The sequence below is a fragment of the Gymnodraco acuticeps genome, unplaced genomic scaffold (assembly GCF_902827175.1).
Source record: "Gymnodraco acuticeps unplaced genomic scaffold, fGymAcu1.1, whole genome shotgun sequence".
NCBI lineage: Eukaryota > Metazoa > Chordata > Actinopteri > Perciformes > Bathydraconidae > Gymnodraco > Gymnodraco acuticeps.
Window position 1 is genome coordinate 2,496,006 of NW_022990224.1, and position 16,231 is coordinate 2,512,236.

At 41.3% G+C, this 16,231-nt stretch overlaps 2 protein-coding genes and 1 long non-coding RNA gene across 3 annotated transcripts in view; all 3 read right to left on the reverse strand.

Annotated features, from left to right (window-relative positions):
* The window catches only part of asb13b (ankyrin repeat and SOCS box containing 13b), a 32,006-nt gene extending 19,155 nt beyond the window's left edge, over window positions 1–12,851 (reverse strand). The window contains exons 1-4 of the mRNA XM_034218791.1: window positions 12,645–12,851; window positions 11,509–11,708; window positions 11,269–11,419; window positions 10,397–10,531 (exon numbers count right to left, since the gene is read on the reverse strand). Of these exons, the coding sequence (XP_034074682.1) occupies window positions 10,397–10,531; window positions 11,269–11,419; window positions 11,509–11,708; window positions 12,645–12,687 (529 nt within the window). The 5' untranslated portion in view covers window positions 12,688–12,851. The remainder of the gene's footprint in view (window positions 1–10,396; window positions 10,532–11,268; window positions 11,420–11,508; window positions 11,709–12,644) is intronic.
* Window positions 2,956–3,737, reverse strand: LOC117547887. Its single transcript, XR_004569254.1, has 2 exons — window positions 3,479–3,737; window positions 2,956–3,058 (listed from the first exon to the last, which is right to left on the reverse strand). It is a non-coding gene; the product is annotated as an uncharacterized LOC117547887 (long non-coding RNA).
* LOC117547886 lies at window positions 4,402–7,004 on the reverse strand. Its single transcript, XM_034218792.1, has 3 exons — window positions 6,672–7,004; window positions 6,246–6,426; window positions 4,402–5,879 (listed from the first exon to the last, which is right to left on the reverse strand). The coding sequence occupies exons 1-3, from the start codon at window positions 6,885–6,887 to the stop codon at window positions 5,596–5,598; spliced, it is 681 nt and encodes a 226-aa protein (XP_034074683.1). The 5' UTR covers window positions 6,888–7,004; the 3' UTR covers window positions 4,402–5,595.
* Window positions 12,852–16,231: the final 3,380 nt, after the last annotated feature.

Consider the following 16,231-nt stretch of genomic DNA (forward strand, 5'->3'; position numbering starts at 1 on the left):
CACTACTGAAAATATCTGGCCTCACACACACACACTACTGAAATACTCTCACATTCACTACTGAACACCTCACACACACACTACTGAAAATTAAGCCACACACACACACTACTGAAATACTTTCACATTCACTACTGAACACCTCACACACACACTACTGAAAATTAACCTCACACACATGCAACTGAAAACATTTTACTGAAAGGTTCTTAGTAGGGAATGTGCATGTGTTTCACCTATGTGTGTGAGAGGGGGATTCTTGCTGTAACGGAAGTCATTGTAATGAAACGGAACTAACAAAGAACAATGCTGCAGTGATACAGTAGGTGGCGATAATGCTCGTCAGGTTGCAAGTTAAAGAAGAACGAAACAGAAGGTTCAATTCAGCATGGATTTATAGAGAAACGGCACCGCAGCCGTAGGCTGGACCCCGGGCCGAGCGGTCTACAAACTGAGACGGTCTGGTCTATGGAGTTGTTCTTGTTTACCTCACCTGGCGCAGCTCGTGAGGTGGCCTAGCAACCCACTAGCAACATGCACAGCTGCAATAAGCTAACAAGCTAACTAAGCCGAAATTGAGCCAGAACCTTTCCTTTTTTTGTTTACCATTTATTGAAGTGATTGATATTTCAGGCTGAGAGGATAATGGCCTGTTAAATATGGTTGATTAAGCTGTGTACTTCTAGCCGACAGTTATGTTAGCATTAGTTAGTTAACAGTAAGTAAATATAAGACTAACCTATGTACACTGAACAAAAATATAAATGCAACACTTTTGTTTTTGCTCCCATTTTTCATGAGATGAAGTCAAAGATCTAAAACGTTTTCTATATACACAAAATAACCATTTCTCTCAAATATTGTTCACAAATCTGAAAAAATCTGTGATAGTGAGCACTTCTCCTTTACCGAGATAATCCATCCCACCTCACAGGTGTGGCATATCAAGATGCTGATTAGACAGCATGATTATTGCACAGGTGTGCCTTAGGCTGGCCACAATAAAAGGCCACTCTGAAACGTGCAGTTTTGCTTTATTGGGGGGGTCCGAAAACCAGTCAGTATCTGGTGTGACCACCATTTGCCTCACGCAGTGCAATACATCTCCTTCGCATAGAGTTGATCAGGTTGTTGATTGTGGCCTGTGGAATGTTGGTCCACTCCTCTTCAATGGCTGTGCGAAGTTGCTGGATATTGGCAGGAACTGGAACACGCTGTCGTATACGCCGATCCAGAACATCCCAAACATGCTCAATGGGTGACATGTCCGGTGAGTATGCTAGCCATGCAAGAACTGGGATGTTTTCAGCCTCCAGGAATTGTGTACAGATCCTTGCAACATGGGGCCGTGCATTATCATGCTGCAACATGAGGTGATGGTCGTGGATGAATGGCACAACAATGGGCCTCAGGATCTCGTCACGGTATCTCTGTGCATTCACAATGCCATCAATAAAATGCACCTGTGTTCGTCGTCCATAACATACGCTTGACCATACCATAACCCCACCACCACCATGGGCCACTCGATTCACAACATTGACATCAGAAAACCGCTCACCCACACGACGCCACACACGCTGTCTGCCATCTGCCCTGAACAGTGAAAACCGGGATTCATGAGAAGAGAACACCTCTCCAACGTGCCAGACGCCATCGAATGTGAGCATTTGCCCACTCAAGTCGGTTACGACGACGAACCGGAGTCAGGTCGGGACCCCGATGAGGACGACGAGCATGCAGATGAGCTTCCCTGAGACGGTTTCTGACAGTTTGTGCAGAAATTCTTTGGTTATGCAAACCGATTGTTGCAGCAGCTGTCCGAGTGGCTGGTCTCAGACGATCTTGGAGGTGAACATGCTGGATGTGGAGGTCCTGGGCTGGTGTGGTTACACGTGGTCTGCGGTTGTGAGGCCGGTTGGATGTACTGCCAAATTCTCTGAAACGCCTTTGGAGACGGCTTATGGTAGAGAAATGAACATTCAATTCACGGACAACAGCTCTGGTGGACATTCATGCTGTCAGCATGCCAATTGCACGCTCCCTCAAAACTTGCGACATCTGTGGCATTGTGCTGTGTGATAAAACTGAACATTTTAGAGTGGCCTTTTATTGTGGCCAGCCTAAGGCACACCTGTGCAATAATCATGCTGTCTAATCAGCATCTTGATATGTCACACCTGTGAGGTGGGATGGATTATCTCGGCAAAGGAGAAGTGCTCACTATCACAGATTTTTTCAGATTTGTGAACAATATTTGAGAGAAATGGTTATTTTGTGTATATAGAAAATGTTTTAGATCTTTGAGTTCATCTCATGAAAAATGGGAGCAAAAACAAAAGTGTTGCATTTATATTTTTGTTCAGTGTATGTACTCCAGCTAGCCGGCTAACCTACATCTGTTGCTCCCGGTCTTTTACGTTGCTTAAGGTAAGTGAACATGAAACTATTCAGCAAAACTTTCTATAATAATCTAAGGTATTGAGTTTTTGGATATTACTTGCATACAAATCTATAAATGCCTTCAGGTTTCTAAAATATACAACATGTGGTAAATGCAACAGTGGATCCAGCAAAGATTCACATTTTTGCATGATTTTAGTTATTGATTTGTTGCTGTTACTTAATTATACTTTTAATAAATTCAAGTCAAGCTTAGTTACATGTGATGGTAGCTAGTTAGTGCTCTTACCTGTGTGCCTCCTCCACAACCAGACTGTATTAAAACTCTTAAGCACCAGTTATTTCTACTTCACTTTAAACAATTAAAAAAGACTGGAGAGGACTGAGGTGGAGAGGTCTTTCTCTGGGAGGAGGACCAGGCCTGATGGAGGAGGACCAGGCCGATGAAGAAACCCCCTAACTGCATCTGTGAGCCCATACTGGGCTCAGCTGTCACAAACAAATGATGGTCCTGTTTGACTTTGTGTTCACAATAAAAGAGTAGTTTCTTAGTGAATGTCCTGTATTGGTCTTTAATCTGAAATAAGCTTCTCATTTTCTTCTTGCCCCTCTGAGAAAACGGTGAGGCAGTTGTGTCCTTCAGGTATGTCCTTTCCTAACAGAAATGACAAGAAACATATGACATTATTGCAGAGCAAGTGTGTTATTTATGAAAGAGGTTTGTTTATTTAGCGGCTGTAGAAATAATGTATTTTTATTTTAATGTGTTTTTTTTTATTCATCACTTTGTACTACAAAGATAATCAGATTATGAATGAACAGTCTGCAGTTAATCAACATTAAAATATCTTATTATTAAATAATATTCAACTGCTCGGTTGTCTCACTGCAAGAACCACTTTTACCACGTCTTTTACAGACAATATGTAGAGACAAATGGTAGTAATTATCACAATGTAAAATAATAATTGCCTTAAATACATAGAAATGTGAAAGCTGATTATAGTTGTTACTTTATCTATTTAAACCAGAACGTTTCTCGATTCTTTGTACAGTATGAAAGGAGTCTTTGTACCTTTGAGTCCATGCTGAAGTTCACTGATGTTAGGAATAGGTCTGTCTCTCGTGGTCAGCATCCTCTGCTCTGTCTGCTGCATCACCTGGAAACTTTAAACAAACAGATATATGTAAAGTAACAATGTGTTGGTCACAGACTTTTTTTTTTTACATGCAAATGTCATGTGATAATCTTTTTGTTATCCTTAAAAAAAGTGGATATCACAGCCCTTACTGTATCTTATCAGTTGGATTGTGTATTATTGTCTAGTTGGGGTTCTTTTTATTTTACTGTTATTTTGGAATCGTTTTTCATGAGACAGTCAATTTAAATATTTGTCCTATGCCATATTCACTTGTAACACACACGTAAGGGTAAAAGACAAACATCTTCAACAAATGTAATGCAATGAATAAGCTTAATTGTCACAGAAGCACACATAACGTCATATCTAATATTTAAACAAATAATTTCCTTGTCCCTAAAGCATTGACTACGCTATCGTCCTTAAATGCAGGCATTAAGTTACATGTTCACGTTCTGCTGCCACAATAAGGCGGTTTCTCCAGTGCAATGATAATAAAATGCTTAGTAAGTATTGGTAATAATATTAATAAAAACAACAACGTTTGGGTTCGTTCGCTTAATATGATGAACGTTAACCAGTAAGCTTCAATAATCAACTCCAGCTCAACAAACCATATTGCAATATCTACGTTAACGTTATTTCTGGAAACAACTGGAAATGTGAGATTCATATTTTTAAGATACACAGATCTTATAGTGAGGTTAATCTCATACAGTACTCTGCTCTTCGACACTAATGGCGCATTTCCACTGCAGCGGGGTAGCCCCGTTTAAGCGTCCCTAAGCGTCCTCGCTCAGGCCTCGGGCTGCCTCGCTGGCCGTGGCGCATTTCCATTACAGTTTAGGACCTGGGGTAGCAACGCAGTGTAGGCGGGGCGATCGGCTTTTTGGGCGGAGCGACGCTGGGTAAAACTGCAGTGGCGTCATCTTCAATGCGACACAACTCACAAAACAATGGAGGATGTGGAAGCGATCGTTTACTTGTTTCTTGGTGTGTGGCTTGTTAACATGCTGTGCTCTGCATAACCTCTGCGAGAGTCATGGAGAGGACTATGATGATGGGTGGAATGCACCAGCAGCAGCAGAGCCTGGGGTAGCAGTGGCTCAAGGTGCAGAGGAGGAGGGCACTGACATCAGAGAGGGTTTGATGCGCTACCTGAATACCTAAATATGCATTGTATTGTAATGTATTCATTGTATTGAACATAAATACATCTTTTTTTTTTATATATCAAATAATATCAAACTAACTATAAACATAAATACTAAAGTGTAAAACACAGCAAAACTATATTCATAAATGCAAGTGTAAAATAGTGTGGACAATTGTAAACATGGATGGAGGCTAAAGTATCCACAACATAAAATAATATATTAAAATATAACCTCAATCTTTCTTCTAGACATGTTAAAAGCTTGCTTGAATGGGTTATAGGTTTCTTCTTTTGTTCTCTCGTCTTTGAAATATATAAGGAATGTGTTGTTTGAGTCTAGTAGAACGAGGGTATTACAATTGAGCAATTTCTACTACACGTATTATGTATTTATCATGTATTCTTAATACTATTACAAAATAAACATGTAATAATGTTTTAGAGGAGGACCTCAAGCTAGCAAACTCAATTTCTTGCTTTAAATCTCTTAAAACTAAGGGGTTTTTTCCTAACTGATGGTGTTTGTTATTGCTTTATAAATTCATGTATGTTTATATCTTCTCTAAATCAAGATTATGTGAATCTGATTTATTTCTGTTGGGTGCAATTCATTATCAACAAGAGATAAGATAAATCGAAGAAGTACTTTATTGATGGCAGTATAAAAATACAAACAAAAAAAATTGTATCAAAAAGGCATGCCATTAAACAATACAAATAAAAAATGTAAAACTGTATTGCAGCCAGCATAAATATACATGGCATTGTAAAAATAAATATAAAATGCACATTTTAAAGAAAATAAATAAACAAGAAAGTACAAATGTTGCATTTAAAAATTAACTATAAAAAAATATATAATATGTACAATAACTATTAAGGTTATTTGAAGTATCACGGAGGAGACGGGCCACGTCGGATGCCCAGTCCCCCTAGCACCTCGCCAAGAATGCGCAGGAAGGCTAGGTTGAAGGTCTCTGCTTGAGCGACCTCCTCTCTTCTCAAGACGGCCTCCTCCCTTCTCAAGACGGCCTCCTCCCTTCTCAAGGCCGCATCCAACTCCCATCTCCGCTCAGCAGACGCTTTGGCCCAGTCCAATTGCCGTTCCTGCTGGGCCATGTGCTGTTCATGGTGCCGTTCCTGCTGGGCCCGATCCTCTCCTCCTCGTTTCCTCTTGCCTGGGTGACAATAAGATAATAATTAGCAATAAGGAAAAAACACTGGACAGGTACAGGTCACACAAGGATATAAGAATAACATGTATAAACAGAACAACAGTAAGGTGAACTAAAGAAAGTTCTGGCCCTAGATGTTTACAATGATTGTGAATTATATTATGTCCAGCCTGTTGATAATGAATATAAATATATGTATATGATAGGATGTCACACACAACTGTACTAGCTGCTTACTAGCTAAGACTTTACTTGTAACAGAGCATTTCCACACAGTGGTATAGCTTATTTTAATTACTGACGATGGATGATCCAAGGTTTAAAAAAACAAAACACAATTCCAGTCGTTTTGCCATTTCTATTTCTTACCTAGAACCACACGCTGCGGTGTCGTGATGGCACTCGGCGTTGGTGGTTGAGTTGGTGTCGGTTCTTCGGCTAGTGTCTGTGGTCGAGCTGGGGTCCGTTCTGGATTCGATGACGATGTTGTGGACACTGCCATCACCCATTGTTCGGGAATGTTCCTCCTCACTAGTCCCAATGTAATCATCTAGAACAGCAAAATGACTTGTTAATTCCACAAACTACTGCAGCACAATACTAAATAGCAACAACAACTATAGAAAAGAAAAACTGAACGTAAACAATGGCACATATGGTGTTAGCAAACAATAGCTCTAGCTAAGGCTGTCTGCCTAAGCTAGCTATGTAGCTCTTCGGGGCTCCATAAAAGCATGGGTTGATGAACATTAATGTAAGGATTAAAATAGACTTATTTGTTAGAAATGAGCGTACCTTGCAGGGACTCCAGTAAAGCCGTTGCAGAGTCCAGGCCTCCCTCCCAACGTTGGCCGGTCTATGGCCGTAAATCTGGTCCGACAAGTCGAACCATTGTTTCCTACCCGCACCACTCGTGTTATTGTTGTCCTTTACTTGGCGATATTCACTCTTCATCTTTTTGAGTTTTTCCCTACACTGCAGGAAAGTCCTCGACAATCCGCGTTCGGACATCTGTGCAGAGACATCCTGGAACACTTTCACATTTCACGTTGTTCCGTCGAGCTCCCTCATCCCCAATGAGATTAAGGAACGTCGTCACCTCCTCGGTCGACCACGGTGTGCTTTTCTTCGACGTTACCATTTTTGTAGCTCCTCCGTTTACAAAATGCTGTTTATAAAAATGCTGCAAGCTTGCTTCTAGATATATATGCGACGCTAGGGATGATCTCGCGCGCGATCTTGTGACGATTCTCTCTGACCAATCAGCAGTCGAGAGTGTTGACGTCACTAGTTCAGCCCTGGCCTGGCCTGATAGAACCACGATTTTATGGGGCCGGAAAAGAGGGAAAAGGTACCCGCTAGCCGGTGCTAGGCTATATGGAAAGGCAACCAAAAACTGGCCTGGCCGCTTGAGGACGGTTAAGGACGCTTAAACGGGGCTACCCGCTGCAGTGGAAATGCGCCATAATGTGACGCTAGCTGTCTGCATCGTCGAGCATAGCTATTTTAAATTAACAATAACAATGCATACAGTTACCTAACTAGCAAACTAACTAATGTACAAGCATGACCTTATTTTATCAACCTCACGAGAAGCCTTTTGTTCTAGACTATAATTCTTCTTAATGTTTTACACTTCTCTCTATTATGTTTGAACTTGTATGCTACGGATAGCATCGTTAGCACAGATGTAGCTTCGTCTCGCTCGTTAGCTGAATAAAAAGACAAGTAAGAAATAAAGTGCTTGAATTTCACTTACCGAATAAACTGCATTCATGGACGGTCTGTTTGAACCGCAGAGCCATAAGATAAGTGCGATATTTCAATGAAGAATACTCCACCAGGCATCAACACAATAAATACGTCCGAGTAGCAGCCTGGAGCTAATGAAGCTCACGGGGCTAGCAAAGAGACCAGTAGCAGGGCAGTTTGGTACTTCTGTTTCATTACAATGACTTTCGTTTCATTACAATGACTTCCGTTACATTACAATGACTTCCGTTACAGCAAGAATTCCCTCACACACACATAGGTGAAACACATGCACATTCCCTATTGAGAACCTTTCAGTAAAATGTTTTTCAGGAGTGTGTGTGTGTGTGTGTGAGGTTTTCAGTAGTGTGTGTGAGGTTAATTTATAGTTGCATGTGTGAGGTTAATTATATAGTTGCATGTGTGAGGTTTAATTTTCAGTTGTGTATGCAAGGTGTTGCAATTAACCTCACACACACACACACACTATTGAAATACTTTCACATTCACTAGTGACTAGTGACACTATTTCAATAGTGTGTGTGTGTGTGTGAGGTTAATTTTCAGGTGTGTGTGTGTGAGGTTAATTTTCAGTTGTGTGTGTGAGGTTAATTTTCAGTTGTGTGTGTGTGAGGTTAATTTTCAGTAGTGTGTGTGTGAGGTTAATTTTCAGTAGTGTGTGTGAGGTGTTCAGTAGTGAATGTGAGAGTATTTCAGTAGTGTGTGTGCAAGGCCAGATGTTTTCAGTAGTGTGTGTGCGAGGTGAGTTTGAATTTTGGCCTACACGGCCCTTCATACCTGGGACGCGAAAATTTGAGAAATGACAAACGGCTCATTTCCGAGGACTCGCGTGCGTCTGCTTGACACGGGACGACCGGCGGCCCTCCCCGACAGGCGCACGGACGTGAGGGCCCTCTCATCACTGCGCGCACATGTGCGACCGCAGTTTTAATGTTGTAACTGTCAGCTAGGCCAGGGGTTCCCAACCCGGGCCGCGGAGGTGTTACTGCCGGGCCGCGAAATAGCTGTGAGTTTATCGTAATATTTGCAGAATTATAAATATATAAAAATATGTTATCATAATATATATTTTTTAAAGTGTTTAATTTTTGCACCTATACCAGTCATATTATTTCATCCAGTAGCCTAGTTAATCTTTCACCAGAAAACCGTTGAAAATGGCTTTTATGATGTTCCGAGGGATTCGGCGGCTCAGGGTCTCAGCCTCTCGTGCGCACGAGAAAGTTACCGGTGCGCCAAGTAGGAAGAGGAGCGCACAGGAGACAACCGTTTAATTGCAGACTGTTATGTTTATGTGGGGAAATGGTAGTGCATACATTATTTGAGATATATTTCAAACTCAGACTTCATTTTAAGAATATGTCGGCCAGGGGTGTAGAGCCATTTGTTTAAGCACCGGATTGGCAAAACAGGAGAGTAAACCAGTCTGCCTTGATCTATGAATTCATGTCCGGGACTCTCACGGTATCTGCTGCCCGCAGCTGTTTTATAAAAGGAAAACCTCCTTCACTTCATGAAATGGCTGCAGCATCAGGAGGCAGCGGGACGTATACTCCGCCTCTGAGAAGTGCAGCACCGGCGCGCCGAGAGCTGTGCCTTTTTACGCACCGCCTTCGCTGTGTTTACCTTCATCAGAACAGCTTAAGAGTGACTGCAGGCTGCTACGTGAGATGTCCAGTAACCAAGGCGCATGATGTGTGTGTGTGTGTGTGTGTGTGTGTGTGTGTGTGTGTGTGTGTGTGTGCTCTGTTCAGCTCAGCTCTGTGTGTTCAGTGTGTTTGTGTCTGTCCGACACCAGCATTTGTTTTCAAATGACCATGAACAGTAATTTACACACATCTGGCTAACTCCATAGGTAGCCTATATGCGGGTGTTCCCAAAATAAATTAGTTTAATCTTAATCTCGATGTAGTGCTAAATGCTGTCAGACGTGCACCGGAACAAATGTCACTATCATAATATCTTCTGAAAACAAATGCCAGTCACACACACACACACACACACACACACACACACACACACACACACACACACACACACACACACACACACACACACACACACACACACACACACACACACACACACACACACACACACACACACACACACACACACACACACACACACACACACACACACACACACACACACACACACACACACACACACACACACACACACACACACACACACACACACACACACACACACACACACACACACACACACACACACACACACACACACACACACACACACACACACACACACACACACACACACACACACACACACACACCTCCTTCATAATGCGCCTTCTCCTTGTTTTCCCATCACTGGATTATCCGTATATCATACAAACAAAACCAAAACGTTGATTTATCCGTTTTCCCGTTTTTGTTTAAAAACTGAATAACGTCGGTTTTTTGGTTTTCCGAAAAACCAAAAAACGACACCGGTTATTTTTTAAACGTTGTTAATATGTTTTGGATGCATATTGTTCTAGTATTTGTTCAGGCTGTTACAATTAGCCTCTGTTGCCAGAGATGCTGTATGAGAAACCAATGTGAGTTTGGAAAATTGCACAGTATAAATCTATTTTAGTATACCTCAACAATGGAATTATGATCAGTAGAAATGGCCATGACATGGGACCTTTAAAATGGCAAATTGTCTTCATCCAGGTTTTGATTCAGAAATACTGTGACACTGACCCAGCTCTGGTGTGCAGAAGACAGACTCACCTGCATTGAGGAGAACTTTGGCGCAGTCATAATGTTGCGTTCCACAGGCGACATGAAGCGGTGTCCCATAGTGGCAGTCGTGCGCCTCGATGTCAGCTCCTTGATCAATCATGAGCTGGACACACTCAGAATTACCTATTGTGACAGACAGGAACAATTATGTCTCAGAATCCCAGAAGGAAGGGTATCACATAAGTACATTTGAGAAGTTGATAAAGATACATTGCTCCACACCAAGTATTTTAAATATATAACAATAAGTTCCCATAGGCTTTAAAAAGGTGTATGTTCCTTTTGTTTAGTTTCATCCTACACAGGGAACTGAAGCTGTTGCTCAGCATGAATTGATTTTGGCTGGATCATTTTTCATGCTGTTTTAAAATCAATACAGCAATCAACTATATGTGTTCTATACTTTAAATGCTTTGACAATAAATACATAAAAAAAATTCATCTGTGGAAGCCGTGGCGCTGTAAAAAGCACGACCAATCATCTGAGCCGGCCCGGCTAAAATAACTGGATGGCCTACCTGCCTGTCAACCTTCCATCTCGTGCACAAACTTATCTCGTGCCCTCATTGGTCATGTGCGCGTTCGTGTATTGAAGGAAGGGGCAGATTTTTTTCGGTTGTGTACATTCAAATTCTAGCGCACTCGAGCTGGTTTCTCCATTCTTACCTACCCTACCTTTAAAGCCTGCCTATATAATTAAATCATTCACTATTAGTTCTTTCACTAGCATTTCAACAATGTGGAATCAGGTATGGCAATACAAGACTGAGGAAACAAAGACATATTAATGGGTAGATAGATACTTGGCTCAACCTGCAGTACATACATTCCTATGTGATGTTGTGTATAACAACACGCACCTCCCATGCAAGCCTCATGAAGCGGTGTGAAGGTAAACATTGGAGGATTAACTGTTGCTCCGTACTCCAACAGCAGCTTGACACATTCAAGGCTGCCGGCTGCACAGGCATCACACAGCGGGGTGCTGCCGTCGATGTTCCGAGCATCTACCTGTAACACAAAGAGCCGTAATGTAGTCAAAGCGAAAGTCAATAATGCTCTGATGAAAGGAGATATCAGCCTCACATATACCATCTCACCTGTGCACCAGCATCCAGCAGCAGTCTAACACATTTGGTGTGTCCCCGTATACATGCCTCATGCAGGGGGGTAATGGAGCTTACTGCCACGATGTTAACGGTTGCCCCCCCCAGGATCAGCTGCTGCAGCTGGAGCGCCCTGCCCTGTGAAGCAGCTTCATGCACGGCTGACCGGTCCGTCCAGAAGCCAAGACCTTGAGCTGCAAATAATGTGAAACCAAAAAAGACTGAACTGTCACACTCAAGTTGTTTTGAAGTATCTGCATGTTGACTCATGATGATTAATAAACGCTTCATTTTTTACTTCCTTCCAACAACTATAACACAAGTTAAACCTTACTTATTGAGTGAAGAGGCCCTGTTGCATATAGTTTTATGCAGTATGCATGCATTATGATATTTTCCTCTTATTTTTAAAATGACCTTATGTTTTTAAGCTTAAAAAGCATACGTTATATGCTGACCACAAGATCATTTAGGTATTAACTGATTAACTGACTGATTTTTTGGTCAATTATCAAATTTGAATGCCTTTGTTCATGGTAAAAAACATATGATTCTAATTATTTTTGTTTATTTACTTATGTATTCATCATAGAACATACAAATACATCGAAAACGACATGACATATAGGTTATTTATCCTGTAATAAAAGTACTTTACCTTAAAGTTTGGAAACTTTGCCTGTTTATGACAATTGATGGCAATTTGCACATAAGGAGGCATAATACAATCAGTCATGTAACCTACATCATGCTAAACAAAAGTATTAGTTATAGAAAAAGTAGGCTATATTTGTTTGTATTACATTGTAAACTGTGTGTTATTGGGCCACATTCAAACAGTGCACATGTGTTAAATCTTTAAGTATGTCACATTTGCTGCTTCAGAGCAAAGCTAGGTGCATGTAGTGCCTGCTGGCCTCACTAACGAGCTTACAGCCTGCTGTCATTATCTTGAACATCCACTTAGAAAATATGCTAGCTAACGTTGACCTAGCTATAACTCTGACCGACACTTAAGAGAGATTAATTAAATGAAATCTGAAGAAAGCTTGACATAGCAGCAACCAGCTTTATCAGGTCAATCTGTTGTCCTGGGTTAATGCTGGTCACCACCGGTTAGCTATACTTACCGATTTCTCCATACAAGGACGGTCTGGTCCGAGTCATCTCCATTTCATGATGCCGTTTTCTCCTCCGTTAACTGCGTTTATTTAATCAAACCTGTTATCCATCTTAGAAGTAAATAAATAAAGACTGTAATGACTGCATTACTTTAAAACGCAATGGGGCATCATGCTGCGCATTGAGTGATGGCAGCGAAGGACCAGTCAGTCAACATAAACAAAGGCTTGGAACTCTGGGATATGTAGGCGAGGAACCTACCAATCACAGTAGTCACATGTACATTTGTTTCCTACATTCAAGCAAGAAGTGGGATATATTTATTAAATTAACTCAAGTACTGCACTTAAAGGTGGGGTAGGTAATTCACTTCAGAAACACTTTTTGTTATATTCCATGGAATGCTCTTAACATCCCGATAGCAATGAATACATTAACTGATTTGTCAATAAATACATTTACAAAATCTGTGGAAGCCGTGGCGCTGTAAAAAGCACGACCAATTATTTTAGGCGGTCCGGCTAAAATAACTGGATGGCGGATTGCAAACAACTTTAAGGTGCATACCGCCACCTCCGGAGTCGGCTTGACTCGGTTTGCATTTATAAAGAATGCACACATGTGTTTAATCGTTAATGTCAGATATGTACTAAGTAAATACATTTGTTCCTGCTCAAAATTAGATTCAACTTTATTGTTATTGCACATATTACAGGTACTGAGACAACGAAATGCAGTTTAGCTTCTAACCAGGAGTGCAACAAGCAGTAAAATGAAAAGTAATGTACACAATCTACAGAATAAAATATAGAATTAATTGAATGATGAATAAACAGTGAGGGGTATGAATACTAGATATACACAGCAGCCATGTGATTAGTATGTATGAACAGTGTGTATGAATACACTAGATATACACAGCAGCCTGTGAGCAGTATGAACAGTGTGTATGAATATGCTAAGATATATAAAGTATGAAAATGGTAAGCAGTGCAAGTATAGTATAAAATATATAGATATTAATTTCATGATGATAAACATTGTGGAACAATTATGAAAAATGTGAACGTAAGGGGCGACGTAAAACTGACACAAAACAACAACAAACTTTTGCCGAGCCAATTGGAGAGTTTCATCAGCAGCACGTGGTAAAAACCACCCATGAGCGCTCAGCTCGCGATAGGGTTATAACCGCGAGATTTCAACGTCTCATGTAGGCGAGCCTCCAGAGCAAGGCTGCTTCTCAGGTCGATTAATTGAAATCCTTGCTTCCCTCACTTGCGTCGTTTCCCTGCGTTTAGTCCCTCCCACCAGGGAAGCATGAAGGGACGCAAGGAAACCACGAGAAGCAGGGAAATTAGTTTTAAGAGCAATGGGACGTCCTTTCCTCCGGAGCGTCACGTGAAGCGACGTCCGTTTGTGATGACGCTGCACAGCTGATCGTCTGACAGCAGCTCTGTCCCCGTTATTTCCACACACCCCCCCCGCCTCTGTTAGTACACATTTACTGACACAAACATTTGTATCATCTGTTGTAGACCCCAATAAATAAAATAAGAACTCATTCTCAAAAAAGATAAACGCCATTCTTAAAATGTATAAACGAACAATAGTTTGATTAATATTGATTAGAGTGCACAATAGAAATAAAATAATTGAGAGAAGAAAAAGAGATATGTTATCTATCAAAACCCAGTTGGATTAACATTCATTGGATTGCACACTTTGTGTGTTTGTGTGGATATGTAGCATATTAACATTTTAATAGCACTTAATGACTGACTGAATGGAAATGACAATAAATGAAAATGTAAAACGAAAAAAGCGATCATGAAAATGTTTCCAAAAAATGAATTAAATGATTTTTGACCACTTTGTTGTTCAGATATATCACATATTTGTAACTAAATGATACATGAATTGAAACAAAACACGGTATAAACTGAGGAGTGACTCCCGTGAGGTTCATGTATTTTCTTCACTCTGCTCAGTGCTCTCATGTCAAGAAGCATCAGATCAGTGCATGCACTGCCTCGTCCAATCAGTGAGCGATACACAGTAAGGGGGCAGGGTGAGTATCTGAGGATTTCATCGGAGGATGGTCTGGTGGTTCCTCGGTTATCGCTCCTCCATGATCGCTCCTCGCTCCTCGATCCTCGGTCCTCCGGCAGAAATAAGAGCCATGGGACGGTACTCAAGATGGCGCAGGCAAATCAACTTCCGGTGAGACCGAGGACCGAGGAGCGAGGAAATGAAAATAGTCGACCTGAGAAGCAGCCCAAGTCGGACAAAATGACTAACCATCATGCAACGCACTAGCAAGATGTTGTCGCTGTCCAGGGGCGGTTCTAGGGGGAGCCAGTGCCACCCTAACACTGACCTGTGGCCCCCCTAACAATGAAAAGTTGTTTTGTTTTTTTTAAATGTATATTTGTAATATATATATATATATATATAAATATACATATATATACACTGTATATCATCCATTCCTCCCCTTATAGGCGTTTTCGGCATCTTGCCTATTGCAGCTTTGTAAACTGGTGCTGGGGCTTTGTAGGACGAGGCATCAGAGTGGTCATCCCGTCATGTGTTGTCCGCCGGATACGCCAGGAGTTTCCTGATCTGGCTGGACGAAATCAAATGCAAATCAAAAAATATTAGAGAAACTTAGTTGTTTTAGGTTCGTTAGCTTGCCAGCTAGATTAATATGCTAATCTACGTTTGCTAGTTGTTCAGTGTAATATGCCAACCTACTATGAATAACAGCTAGTGGTTCATATTAGGCTAGCAAGAACATGTTTACAATTGCAATCTTATACGGGTTGTCTTCTACGTTCGGTCATTCATTGTAGCTGGCATAAAAACAATGTTTTCCCTAGCAAACTCATGTCTAGCTCTTGGTAGCCTTCTTTTTTAGCTCGGTAGCATACACGCCAACTATAATGTAATTAAGTTTTGCGACTGACCGTACGGTAAATCACCCGTAGTATACTGTCTATGAGTATTTCGTGTGTGAATGCAGACATTCTCCTGTTATGAGATACATGTAAGGCCATCTGCTGACATTGGAGTTGATATATGGAAACGCTAGCAACTTAGTTAGCCCAGTTAGCACTGTGTCAATGGCTTAGCTGCCTGAAAAACGTTTACCCATTTAAACAGTCGTGGTAGATACCTTGTTTGTTTTAAACATCATAAATACACAAACAACAATGAATACTTACAGGTTGTGTACCCGAATCTCCCGCTGGTCCAAACAAAGTAGGAACAGCATCGTTCTTCAGTGCCCTACGCTGTACATTTCCGGCATGAATCGCTGAAAGGTTTGTGAAGCTTTGTTTCGTGAAATGCTGGCAGAGGGTGTGGCCTATGGGTATTCACACGTCACAGTACCCAGGAAGTAAACAATGGAAAATGAGAAATCTCCAACAAGGCGTTTTGGGGCAGCATAGACTGTGTTAGAGTTTTACTAGCTACAGGGTGCACTTTGAGGGTTTTTGACTCTGCAGACCGTTTACATGCATAAAAACCTTCATAACACACGGACGGGTAATAACTGGAAAAGCATGACATGGGCCCTTTAATGCTTCTT

Bases quoted from the DNA above. Each gene is read 5' to 3' on its own strand.
- LOC117547886 (XM_034218792.1), bottom strand. From the start codon at position 6,887: ATGTCCGAACGCGGATTGTCGAGGACTTTCCTGCAGTGTAGGGAAAAA. The intron at 6,427-6,671 runs GTACGCTCATTT...TTGCTGTTCTAG, and splicing joins TTTACTGGAGTCCCTGCAAG to ATGATTACATTGGGACTAGT. The intron at 5,880-6,245 runs GTAAGAAATAGA...ATTGTCACCCAG, and splicing joins ACCGCAGCGTGTGGTTCTAG to GCAAGAGGAAACGAGGAGGA.